General features: G+C 38.9%; 2 protein-coding genes across 4 annotated transcripts in view; one reads left to right on the forward strand and one right to left on the reverse strand.

Moving 5' to 3' along the window:
* NECAB1 (N-terminal EF-hand calcium binding protein 1) overlaps positions 1 to 4,686 on the forward strand; it is a 43,848-nt gene extending 39,162 nt beyond the window's left edge. For all 3 annotated transcript variants that reach the window (XM_035126011.3, XM_088675690.1, XM_060277714.2), the window contains one exon: positions 425 to 4,686. In XM_035126011.3, coding sequence (XP_034981902.1) covers positions 425 to 453 — 29 coding nt within the window. In that variant the 3' untranslated portion in view covers positions 454 to 4,686. The remainder of the gene's footprint in view (positions 1 to 424) is intronic.
* C8H8orf88 (chromosome 8 C8orf88 homolog) lies at positions 4,227 to 13,462 on the reverse strand. The gene is made up of 5 exons (XM_035126013.3): positions 13,355 to 13,462; positions 9,711 to 9,806; positions 7,533 to 7,609; positions 5,208 to 5,292; positions 4,227 to 4,587 (listed from the first exon to the last, which is right to left on the reverse strand). Exons 2-5 carry the CDS (start codon positions 9,778 to 9,780, stop codon positions 4,469 to 4,471), a joined length of 351 nt encoding a protein of 116 aa, XP_034981904.2. The 5' UTR covers positions 9,781 to 9,806; positions 13,355 to 13,462; the 3' UTR covers positions 4,227 to 4,468.
* Positions 13,463 to 13,950: the final 488 nt, after the last annotated feature.

The raw sequence follows: 13,950 nt of genomic DNA on the forward strand, positions 1-13,950 counted from the left end.
CTGAAAGGTTGCCCAATTCTTTTTAACTATCGCCAATCAGAACTTAGTTAACTTGGCCTGTCACTAAATCAGGTATATGTTTATTTTCATTTTGGTAGTTTGCTTTAGTTGCAGCTTCTTATTCCATATGAAAAGCTCTGAATATTGTTGTGCTTTCATTTGTGCAAACTTTTAAATGGTTAGAATAAACCAGGCATCCCCAAACTTCAGCCCTCCAGATGTTTTGGACTACAATTCCCATCTTCCCCGACCACTGGTCCCGTTAGCTAGGGATCATGGGAGTTGTAGGCCAAAACATCTGGAGGGCCGCAGTTTGGGGATGCCTGGAATAAACTCATCCACTAAAAACCAAAATAGCTAGTACAATTTAAGAAGTTGCTAAAATACTATAATTGTCTAATCAGCATGAATACTTCCTTTTCAGCTTCCTGGTGGATCCTTAACAACAACTAGAAGCTTCGCTATAATTCCCAGTTAATGACATATGTTCTGCATTTCAAAAAAACTATTATAAAGCCTCTAAAATTAGCAAATAACATTCCTTCCATTTTTAAAAAGGGCCACATTGTACAAGTTATTTGTTGCTACTTTATGGAATTATATAATGGTATTTATTGATGTTAATTTGTTTCATATGGCTCTTTATGTTATTGTGCATAGTGCTTTTATTGTATGTTTTAACTATTTGTAAATATTTGAGAAATCATTTTTGGACACAAATCAGGATGTAGATTTTAACGTATATGCTTACATTGGACATTGCTGCCTTTTGCTTAATAACATGGTGTGCACTGAAGTCAGCCCAACATGGATACTAAGATATTCTATATAACATATGTGAACTAAATGGGAAGCATGACTCCTGGATTGACACGTTTTTCATTTATATTAACAACTCATATTTAGCTGCTGCTGCTACTCTGTTAAGTAAGTCAAGCTTACTATTTATTACTGAAAAATGGAAAGATCAGCTGTAAGCCCATGCACACCCAAAAGATCTTCAAGAAAAACTTTGCCCATGGAAGAAAGTGCTATTCCATCTCTACAAGGATTAGCTCAATTTTAAAACCTGTTTGCAGCCTTCGGAAAAGATCAGAAACACAGGCCATTTACCAGTCTTCCTTCCAACAATGATAGGTCAAGTCACAAATGAGAATGGATTTAGCTGTCCACCTTCAGTGCATTTCATTTGTATAATTTGAACTGAATGGCTGCAAAGTTGAAATCGTTCAAGTTACCTGTAACAATGTTTATGACAAGGAGGTCCATTTAAGGAACACATAGCCCAGTAAGGAAGGCAGAGCGCTTAAAAGCTCTCCACCTTGTGTGGGAGGCAAAGTCCATTTGCTGCACTGGCTTTGGAGTGATAGGGATGCGCACATGGGGGCAGTTCCAGAGGTTGTTCTGACTATACACAATTTTGGCTTTACGCGCAGTCCCTAGAACGTAATCCTCCACAAGTTGCAAGTAACCATTATTTGTATATCTGTCTACAATGCCAACTTATCTGCTGCTGACAATCACAAAGTGAGATATGTTTAGCAGAACAAACTACTATTTTGTTAGTACAAAAAGCAGGATAGGACTTAGCGTCTATATAGATCCACTGCCTGGTGCCACAGAGCTATGGCAGCTAGCAACAGCTATCGTTAACCTAGAAAGATATCACTTGGTTATAGAGAGTAGTATCAAGCTTTAGTCCTACTCAACAGGCCCACTAAAATCAATGGACTTAAGTTGATTCATTTCAACAGGTCTACTCCCAAGTATGACTGTTTTGTATACTGATGACTAAAGTTAAGACAATAAGATCAGTGGCTTGTAGTCACATAAGTCACTCTACACAGAGTTTAAAATCCACACCACCCTGAATCAATCTAGTTTATTTAGGAAGAGTTACAGTGATTGATGGAAAAAGGTGAAAAAAATGGAAGGGCAGAGAGGGATAAAATTATTAAAACATACCGCTACTATTTATAAATACATTAGAAATGTTATAACACTAGGGGAAAAATGGCACATTCTAACGAAAGTCAAGTCCCAATGATTTCAATGGAAGAGATTTAAGTATGTGCTTTTATAAAAGACTAGCCAGTATTTTAGATATACATATATAATACAGTGTACTTAACATTCACTAAGGATAGATACAGAGGAATGTTTACCATGTGATGGTGGTTTGAAGGCTTACTGTAAGGTGTATGTAGCCATGAGGAGTCAGTAGTTTATAGCAGCCGACCAATGAGAATAGCCTTCGTCACCATTGCACATATCTAATCAGTTGCAGCAAAAGTGATCAAGTGAACTCGCAGTCCTTCGGACACCACAGCTATGGCAGTATGGTGTCATAGGCAACATTTCCAAATTTGAAAAGTGAAGTGGTTCTGCCTCATTTTAGCAGTTCTCTCCTTTATAACTACAAAAGCTCAATGAACTATTGGTTTAAGTCATACAAAACTTGAAGTTTTCACATAAGTTTTCTGTTGAAAACAGCTTTACTTCCGAAATGAACTGATGGGTACACCAACTGTAAAAGATAAATTTTGATTACAGTCTATTGGCATTACAGATCCCATTCCCTTAATTTTTAGTGGTGAAAAAGACACATTCCTCATCTTCAGAAAGACCTATTGTTGCTTGCAGTAGGTAGTAAATAGTTTTTCTACAAGACAAAATGTCCCACCACCAAATTTAGTTAATGAAGAATATTTGCAATAGATATTTAAGCAAGCTTAAGGGCAATCACACCTCAGGACTAGACTCTGAGCAAGTATTTAAAAAGCTGGGAGCACACATTTATGCGTAAAACTACAGAAGGGAACCTTCAGCTCACACGCCTCCCCATTTAGCCCATGACATGGTTTAGTCAAAACCACCCCCACCTGACCATCACCAAATGACATTTAACATCAGGCTTGAGACAGGTAAACCAACAGTACCAACTGAAACGGGAGAAACAGAAGCACACTTAGATTCTTCCTCCCCAGACACTTGTAAAATTCGATTTCTTTCAATTTTGGAGCCTTTTTTTCCTGATTCCCTGCAGCAACAATACTTTGTATTGCTGTTTGTTTTTAAATTAACTTGCTATCAGTTTCTGTGCTCTTATTTAATTGTTCTTTAGCTGTTTTAATATATTTTGTACATTGCTTGTGACATATGTGCAGAATGTGATACTATAATAATAGTGCTGAATTCAAAAAGTACCAAATTACCAAAAGGAAAAGAAGAATCAAGCACACATTGGTTGTACTCCCGACTCTTCCTGTGCAAGCCTTGAGTTCAAAGCTGACAACAGAGTATAAGTGGGTAGGGCAATTCATCTATAAGTGTATATAAGTGGTCCACAGAAGATGTGAGAACTTTGGATTTGGCCCACCAACCAGGTCCAGTCCTGCCCCCTTGACATAAAATAATAAATGGATAACAGAACCAGGAAATAAGTGAACACAAACTCTTGGAGTAGTAAGAGCAGTTGATAAAAGAAAAAAAAATGTGGGCGTGTATCCATTAATTAGAGTCAGTTTCTCTACTTGTAGTTCTTGTAAGACCCTTCCCTAACACACCAGATTGCTCTTTAAACCCAGAAATGTTTAAAGATTTTTATAGCATTCCCCTATAACAGCTCTTTGACAAATTCCCAGCCACACCCCACTTTAGTGTGTCATACTTATAGTTCTTGTATTCAAGTCAGATTATGGGAATGACTGAGTTACTGGGAAAGTATTGAAACACAAGAACATCTCAACAGATTATACAATATTTACCTTATCATAATTGATGCTCTGAAAAACTCAGAATTCCCAGGTATGCAGCATATTAGTAGGAACCATAGCTGCCAAGTTATCCCTTTTTTAAGGGATTTTCCCTAATGCTGAATAGGCTTCCTCGCGAGAAAAGGGAAAACTTGGCAGCTATGGTAGGAACTATTCCTTGAGCAGTAATTTAGAAGCAGCTTGCATAAATGGAAGAAACTGGGTTGCTCAAGCAAGAACGCCCACCCCCATTCTCCAGCTGTAGCCTCCTGCTGGGCGATAGCGGCTAGGAGGGGGTAACCGAGTGAAGGCAGCTTACATAAGAGCAGCTCTACTCAAATACTGCCCTTATCTAATTACCCCCTTCCTCCACATCTCAGGCATTTTGTGCTGTCCCTGGACCCTTGAGAAGCTATTCAGGAGTGTTGGGGAATATAGTGGGAAGAGGGGTAAGATCAGTGCTTTTTTCTGGGGGGGGACTCAGGGATACACATACCCCTAAACATTTTGTGAATCTAAGTTTGGCCTCATTGAAGGGCAGTATTTCAATATGAGTAGGAAAATGAGAGTACCCCTAAACATTTCTTTTTAGAAAAAAAGCACTGGGTAAGATAATTCCCCTTCTGCAACTGCAGCACTAGATACCAACAGCAAGCTCCATCAATTTATTAATCTGTACTCCTTTTAGCACAAAACAAGCTACTTAAATACTTTCAAACACTTACTGGTTTTTCAAGTACAATGGGATGATCGGGAAGAAATTCTGGTTTCTTTTGGGCAAGTGAAACCTTTGAAAGCTTCAAGAGGAAATCTCTACTATATGTTATTCTCTCTGTCAATGCAAATTTTAAATTTTAAGTATTGTGCTGAAGAGTACATACATGCATGAAACAGCTCGTGAAAATTATAAATTAAACTATTTTTATGGTGATTTATGATTCTTACATCATTGGCAAGTGAGTGTTTGTGGAAGTTGCACTTTAATAGACTGGGATTTCTACAGACTATGGGATACCCATTTATACAGTTTTAAAGTTGAGAGTTCTATACCATTAGCAATATTGAGAAGGGACAGGAAATGTCAACCAGTTGAAACCGAGTTTAGCTCATGTACCTCCGATGCACAAAAAGTTGTCTTGCAATGAGCTTTGTGTACTGAAGGAGCTCCTGAACACAAGTAAATCTCCATTTTACTCAGTCAAATCAATTCCCAAGTTTTATGAACTTTAAAAAATAGAACAAGACTAACATTGCAATCTGAGATAAATTTTGTGTAAATATGCAAAGATCGTTGCATGTTTCCTCAGTGATTGCCTGAAGCCTCTCACTCAATCCTGAGACAACGTAAAAGGGCCCATCAAGACATGTCCCAAATTTAAAAATTGGCTTTTCAATAGTCCATACACCTCCAGTTTATTAGTATAGTTCAGTACTTCTACTCACAATGTTTACCTTTTGTGACTTCAGGTTTATGCTGCTCTGACAGTGTAGGAATCAGACTGTCATTTAAAACCAGCATTCCATTAGACTTGCACATCTAAAAACAAAATAAAATACTGGTGTTTTACTGCAGTCTAGAATTCATCTAAGCTGTTCATGCAAATATAGCTCTATGTGAGGCTACCTCTGAAGGTGACCCGGAAACTACAAGTAATCCAGAATGCAGCAGCTAGACTGGTGACTGGGAGCGGCCACCGAGACCACATAACACCGGTCTTGAAAGACCTACATTGGCTTCCAGTACGTTTCCGAGCACAATTCAAAGTGTTGGTGCTGACCTTTAAAGCCCTAATTGGCCTCAGTCCAGTATACCTGAAGGAGCGTCTCCACCTCCATCATTCTGCCCTGACACTGAGGTCCAGCACCGAGGGCCTTCTGGCGGTTCCCTCATTGCAAGAAGCCAAGTTACAGGGAACCAGGCAGAGGGCCTTCTTGGTAGTGGCACCCGCCCTGTGGAATGCCCTTCCACTAGATGTCAAAGAGAAAAACAACCAGACTTTTAGAAGACATCTGAAGACAGCCCTGTTTAGGGAAGCTTTTAATGTTTAATAGATTATTGTATTTTAATATTCTGTTGTAAGCCACCCAGAGTGGCTGGGGAAACCCAGCCAGATGGGCGGGGTATAAATTATTATTATTATTATTAAATTCTATTATGATGAATGCTTAATTCTATTAATTGGGGGGGGGGGGGTCAGAGTAGCAGTAGCAGCATAAGCATGAAGTGTCAGACATATGTGTGCAAGTAGCTGCAAAAGGGAAATACAGTGGTACCTCGGTTTGCGACCACAATTGGTTCCGGGGAGCTGGTCGCTCCCCGAGTTCGTCACTCCCCGAGGCACACTTCTGCATGTGCGCGAAGCGTCGACAAGAGTGCTTCTGCGCATCCGAGCGCTGCGAAACCCGGATGTAAACACTTCCAGGTCTGCGGTGGTCGGAAACCGAAGCGGTCGCTCCCCAAGGTGGTCGCAAATCGAGGTACCACTGTAAGATGTAGATTGTAGAAAGTAAGACCGTCACACTTTCTCACAGGCCTTGGGTGGTAGACCTGTACTTGTTTACATTCACCCAACCTAAAACAGCTACTCACCAGCAATATGTCATGTAACTTGGACAGAAGAACCAGCCATGTGGCAAACTGAGATGCAAAGTCTGTCCACTCTGGCAAAATTATTACTGGAACTAGCGCCAGCATCAAAAGGTTCTTTCACCTTCACATCTTCAATGTTCAATCTGCCTGCAATGCATTTCTGCAGCCTCCAGAGAACAGGGGTTCTCAAACCTTCTACTGCTTGGGCTGAAATTTACTGATGCCCACCAGTCACAAAGTGCTGGTGCAGAGACAAAGCCAGTACAAAAAAAAAGACAATTGACATAGATTATGCCAGCTACTAACATTTCCTACTGATTATTTAATCTCTGAAAACAGCTGAACTGCTTATTACAGCCAGCAGTGACTCAGAGGGTAGGGACAGCAGCAATGTGAATGTTGTGCTCAGTTCTATGTCATTGTTTCCCAAATTATGGACTAATAGGCCAGATTTTAAAATAGAATAATAAATTGATGCAAATTTGACACCAGAAATGGCAAGACTCAAAAACCATTTGCGGAAACTCGACCTACCAGACCCCTGTAACCTTGAAGAAAAGAAGTTTCAAGGGAGACTTATGTGAAAATGCTGTATTACAATTTATCAAGATGTTAATTGTCATCACCTGTGGCTTGAATAGGGACAAAGGTACCATCCTCAAACTACATGTGTCAGTTAGCATCCAAAACAAATATACCAAAGCCCAATTCAGAGTGCTGGTTTTGACCTATAAACCTCTTTACTGCTTGGGTCCCCCAAGCAGTATTTTCAGCACCAATTAAGTAGACAACCTTCTGCAACCTAGTGCATTTTAGATGCTTAGGTCTGCAACTCCCACAATCCACGACCATTTGTAATATTACCTCCAACTGATGGGAATCCAAAACATCTAGAGGGTACCAGGATAGGAAAGGCTGGGGAAGATTTCAAGGATTAGACTACTGACTGTGTAAATGGAACTATTTACTACTGATTCTGTAGGCACAGCTACCAAAATCATCATATTACTGTAAAAATAATTCTTTCCATTCAGCTTTATTGGCACATCATTATTCCCGTCTCCCAAATTGAAAACTGAAGTTGAGACGCAGTTATTATCTAGTTATATCAAAGCTCAATTGGGACATTTGTAGTAGCCCAGAATATAGTGAATACTATTTATTTTGTATACTGGATGAATACTTACCGAACTAATTTCATTATGCAAACATACAGAAGGGTTGCATGGAAACTTAGTCTGGAAAGTGAATGTGGTTGCTGATACTGTGGGAAAGGATGTTGTAGAAATAATTTAATATGTTTACTTCTTTGTTAGTAAATTGAACTACACTTCCTTGCTCTAATCGAACTTCAAAAATTAAACAGTGTAATATTTAGTCCATAGGAAACCTTCATGAAACCATCAATGTACATGATTTGTAAATATCTCAAGCTTACAATATAAAATACAACACAGCTTATCATGTTTCGCCACTAGTAAGGTAACAGAAATTAAGGCAGGAGTAAACAATGGAAGAACTTGAATGCATTTTGGTTACTTGTTAAAACAGAGAATGAAGACTAAAGGGTTATGAAAAATGGTTTGTAAAAAAGGTCGGTTTTGAGGAGAAATCTGAAGTAAGGTGACAAAATTAAGGTTGTATCAAGACAAAAGGAGCAAAAAGGGAGAAAGGGTGATTGTGAAGGACAGAGAAATATTAATATATATGAACGGACAGATAAGATGGCAGTGCCATAGTGGACTCTGGCTTTTTTATTCATGCAGAAATTTTATTGTGCTTTCTAAAAATAATAAATTCAAAGCAGTTCTTAAAAATAAAAATTTATTTAGGCTTACATAAAATATAAAAGCAAATCGCTAAAATTATTACCATACAAGAACAGGATAAAATAATTTAAGATAAAAATAGGGGAGATAAACAAAATTCTTAACTAAAAGCCAAGCAAAGGTTTTTGTTTTTGTTTTGTTTTGAAAGCTCAGAAGCATAACATGAAACAGTATTCTTTCTAGTCATGTTCCACAGTAACTGGTATTCAGAGGCATATTGTTTCTGATGCTAGAGGCAATATAGCCATCATTACTACTAGGTGTTGATAGCCTGGCCTTGTTCTGCTTGAATTTATCCCATTCCTGTTCAAAGCTATCCAAGTCTGTATCACATCTGATGAAAGCAAACTCCCTAGTTTAACTATGCACAATGTGAAGAAGTACTTTTTGTATCTTCTGAATCTTCCATTCAGCTTTATTGAATGACTCTGGGTTCTAGTATTGAGAGATGGAGGAAAAGATATCCCTATCCACTTTCTCGACATACATAATCTTTTATCACATCTCCACTTACTCCTTTTTCCTAATCTAAAAAGCCTCAAATGTTTGCTTTCCTCATATGGGAGTTTCTCCAGTCCCTTGATAATTTTGGTTGCTCATTTCTGAACCCTTTTCAGCTCTACAATATCCTTGAAGTGTGGACACCAGAAGTGTGCACAGTATTCCAAGTGTGGTTGCACCACAATTTGTATAAAGACATAATAATAATATTTTCAATTCCTTTATGACCCCCAGCATGTCATTCACTTTTTTTTCAAAGTTGCTGTACACTGTTTTGACATTTTCATTGAGCTATCCACCATAACCAAGATTTCTTTCCTGGTCAGTCACCACTAGTTCAGAACCCCTTGGTGTACATGTGAAGTTAGGATTATTATTATTATTTGCCAGAAAAGGACAGTTGCAGTAGTAAATGCAAGGGGTGACCAGGAAATAAACCAGAGTTTTCACGAAGGGAACAGAGAGCAAGGGCTGTATTTCTCTGCAGTGTTATTAAGAGAAAAGCAACATTACTTGCCAACAGACCAAATGTGGAGAGTAAAGAAGTACAATTAAAATATAAAATAAAGTTAAAAGGCTTTATGTTTGTATAACAGAGAGGATGGTAATGTTGTCAATGAATATGGCAAAAAATATAAGTGGAGCGGGTTGGTTATGTTTACAGCATAGTTCTGTAGATGTCTGCTCAGAATTAAGTCCCACTATAATTAATGGAGGGACGTGGGTGGTGCTGTGGTCAAACCTCTCTCTCTCTCTCTCTCTCTCTCTCTCTCTCTCTCTCTCTCTCTCTCACACACACACACACACACACACACACACACACACACACATATATATATATACAGAGAAAGAGAAAGACTGACTATTGTTAGGACTGTGGCACAGAAGGAAAAGCTTAAAATTTATTCTGATTGCTATTTAATATCTAATTGCTATTTAATATTTAAGAATCACATCATTCAACAGCAATTTACATATAGTTTGGTACTCTATTTCCAAGTACAGTATGCACTCCAAAATCATCAAGATGCTTACCATGGGAAGAGAGATGGCGTGCAGGTCTTGCTGGCTGGAGGGGCTTACCAATCATACTTTTTGTTTCCATTATTTTAAACACCTTGAGGAGCCATACTGTAAAAGACAAAGTACATGTACATGCAAATAACTGTAGTAGAACATCCAGAAATTAAGAAGCTTAACATGCATTTAGCAGCCTTGCAACTTTAAGGTTGTCCACCTGCTGTAGCACAATCTCTAGCATCGCACACCAAACCCTTAACCCTGTTCCCTATTTTTGAACTTTCTTGTCTCATCCTTTAAAGGACCAAAAAGCTAAATTCCTAATAATTCCTAATGTTATGCAATATTTCAGTAACACCCTAAACATGTGAACTTAGCAGCTGTATCTTTCAACTAAACAAGAGAGGTTTAGCCTCTCGTTTAATAAGCAAGTGTAAAAGGTAAAGGGAGGCTCTGGTGGGAAGGTAAACGGTGTTTCCGTGCGGTGGTTCGCCAGAAGCGGCTTAGTCAAGCAAGAGTAGTGGCCTATTAATCCTGATTTTGAATGGGAATGTTCACTATGGCTAAAACAGTATACTATTTCCCAATTTACTATTAGCATATTATGAACTGTTATGCACTCTTTGAATGTTTAAGGCTATTTTCTTGAGGGAGGCACTAAAGGGGACATCATCATAAGAGTCATATTTTTCATGTCATTGTGAACTGATTTACAGTGCAATCCAAAACATGTTTATTCAGAAGTATGCCTAATTGAGTTCAATGGGACTTGTTCCTAGGTAAACAAGTACAGGACTGCAGTTTTAATATATCTGATTTCTACAGTGATTTTTAAAAAAATTATTTATTTTATTTTATTAGACATTCATACAAACATTAATACACATACACTTACAACCATAATATCATAACAACAACAACAACAAAAGGGGGGAAATATATAAGAAAAACAAAAGAAAAAAGTTAAGGTAAGAAAGAAGTACATAAAATAGGTGGATGACAATACACCTTTATTACTTTCCTCCACCAGTGCTCGTCATTTTTTCATTCAAGTTCTAATTTACATTGCAAATCATGTATCACTACATTTCTTTTAGTATGCTATTATATTATATTATCAATACAGCTTTACGAGCTTAGTCTAAACATATCAGCATGTTATCTTTAGAGCAGTGTTTACTCATATACTCTTTGAACCATAACCATTGTGACCTTAATTTCTGATGTGCTTGATATCTTATTACCACAGTTAATTTTGCCAATTCTATAAATTCTGTTAATTTATACAGTACAGCCAATCCTATTCTGTGAATATAGAATTTCCTTTCCAGTTCTTTGCAAGGAGTAACCTGGCTGCTGCAGTTGCATAAAATAATTTTTCCTGTCTTGTGGTATCTCATCTCCTACTACTCAGTAAGAATGACTCAGGTTTTTTTTCCTAAAGATATTCTGAGCATCTTTTTTTAGTTCATCGTGGATGCAGCCCCACCAAAGGTAGATTATAGTACCCTCTACTTTCATGCATTTCTAACAAAGATTGGATTTGGTCTTATATATTTTAACGATTTTTGGTGTCATATGCCACCTATAGAACATCTTCATGATACTGTATTCTTTTTTATAGAATAGCAGGTGGTGAATCTTATATCAATTTTCAAAAACCGTTTCCACTGGTCTAATTGTATTAAATGTCCGTTAGCTTGAGCCCATTAGATCTGTGCTTCTTTTATTTGTTCATCTTTTAAGTCCCACTCTAATAATAGATTGTATACTTTAGATAATAATTTTTTATTATTTCCTAATAATACTTTCTGCAGCTTTGATTCTCCTTTCCCAAAGCCTAATTTTTTATCCAAGGAAAAACATTGTTTAATTGGTGATATTGAAGCCAGTCTGTGAGATGGTGCCTTATTTCTTCAAATGTTTGGCTGTACGTTGCCCTATTCCCTGTCGTACAGTATTTACTTTTTTGACTGAGAAGGCTTCTAATGCTGATAGCCACCATGGTGTGCTGCATACGGTTCCAGTAAGGGTTGATAAGTTGTCCATACCTTGTACAATGCGCTTCTGAAGATGTGATTGGTGAAGCCTTTGTTAACTTTTACTTTGTTGTATCCTAGGTAGGCATATCAATGGAAATGTGCAAGTTAAATAAACCCTAATCATCCAAGTCAGCTGTTGCTGGATACCATCTTCCATTTTGGTATCTAGCCTTTTAAAATACTGTATTTTGTAAAAGAAGAAACTACTTCCTTTGCACACTTATGAATTTATAAGCTTTAGTTACATGTATTTGAACATGTCTTAGCAGTCAGAGTTATCATGATTATTATAACTGAATATGTTAATTGCTTTTTCTCCCAACCTAAGATAGACCTCAGCTACTTTTGGTTGTACTTTTGGTTTTGAAAGCAAAATTCTAATAATAGTGGCCAGATACTGTCATAATGAACCAGGTAGACAACTCCTCCACTTTTACAACTTTTTGTGTCTAAAATGTAACATGGGCTTACATTTTCCAGTTTTTTTTCTGGAGTTTTCCAGAAACTGGAAATGTTTTCCAGTGCTTTTCTGGAGTAAATTTCCATTTCATAAATTCATTAGTAATACAGTAATGAATTCAAATAATGAATTCATGCCATTTGGCGGCTTTTAAGTTTTTAGCTTTGCTTGCTGAATAAATGCCCCCCCCCCAGATCTTTCTCTCCCCAATCCTAATTTCCATAGGAGACAACCAACATCACTAGGCATAGGAATCATTCTTGTGCCTGGGCAGCATGTTTCTTTTCAGGTTGTTTTTTAAAAAAAAATACAAGTACTGACAAAGAGTGAGGATGTCAGCTGCAATACTTGTGTGCATTATGAGAAAATAAGGAATTCAGCATTATTGGTTTTGGTATACAAATATATGTAGCTTTACCTAACCAAATCACATATGATTAATTTACTCAATTAAATCACATGACCACCCTATCCGAATCATAACCCATCACATCAAAAGCCCCCACCGGTAGGTGATTAACCGTTCAGAGAAACCAGATGGTCTTGGTTGGACCTGGGCCCCAGTAAAAACTGCCAGAACAGTATGCTACTGAACTTGAAAGTGACGGAATTAATTTTCAGCGACCCATTTGCCCGTTAGCAAACACTGTCTGCTATAGTAGCTATTCGAAACAATACCAAGAAATATTCTTTTTTTTAAAGGCGACTTGGCAAAGAAGTGCGAGGGGCGGAGTCCCGCTTTGCTTGCGTCCACACACCGTAGCTCCGAAATAAAATAAATAAATATTTTAAAAATCCCTGAGATTCAGGAGACCGCTTAAAAGGAAAGAGTCCAAGGTCAGCCTCGACGGGACAGGGGGGCCAAATACTGAAATGGAAAACCGATATGGTGAACCTGGGGGGAGGGGATGGTCGCGTTTTCAGGCCTCCATACAATTTCGCTTTTCCTCCATCTTCCTGAGGCTCCTAAGAGTTGGTGCTTGTTTCGTTTTGATTTTCAGTATTTTTACCCCGCCTTTTCCCCTCAGGGGACTCAAGGCGACTTACAGGCTTCGCTCTCTCATGACAGCGAACTCCCCTCGCGCAGGACGCTCCCAATTTCCACCTCGGCGAACAAACGACTCCGACTCCTCCCTCTCCAAATATCGCCTCCTTACCATTTACCGCGAACTCCGACGAATTTAAAGCTCGGCAGCTTTCGCCGTCCCGCTCCAACCAACACTGACAAGGCCCACCCGTCGCCGCCTTCACACTTTTAGAAGCTCGAGGTGGGCGGGGCCGCCTGTGAAAGTGGGTGGAGCCAGGGCCGGAACTCTCTCACCTGGCTAAGCAACTAACGGTCTCCCCGCGTGCGGCTAAGCATTCCGAAGCCGGCGCGCTCTCTTGCGCCTGCGCTGTGCAGGTGGCGGAGGCCGTTGGCGTCACGTGCTCGGTCGCTCGAGCCGGGGTTGACAGACTTGGCTGGAAGGGAAAGGCGCGCCTTCAGTCTCAGGTGGGAATTTTGTTTTTTGAAGGGGAGGGGTGCCCCATTTTTTATTTTTATTTTTTGGAGCATCCTGGAGTTAGAACTGGTAAGGAGGTGCTCGACTTTGGTTGTGGACACCTTGGAGGTTTTGAAGCAGAGGTTGGATGCGATGGCCCTCTGTCATGGATGCTTTAGCTGAGATTCTTGCATTGCAGGGGGTTGGACTAGATGACCGAGGGGTCCCTTCCAGCTCTACAGTTCTATGAGTCTAGGAAGAGCTTGTCCCCT

This window comes from Zootoca vivipara, chromosome 8, assembly GCF_965207765.1.
Source record: "Zootoca vivipara chromosome 8, rZooViv2.hap1.1, whole genome shotgun sequence".
In the NCBI taxonomy this organism is placed as follows: domain Eukaryota; kingdom Metazoa; phylum Chordata; class Lepidosauria; order Squamata; family Lacertidae; genus Zootoca; species Zootoca vivipara.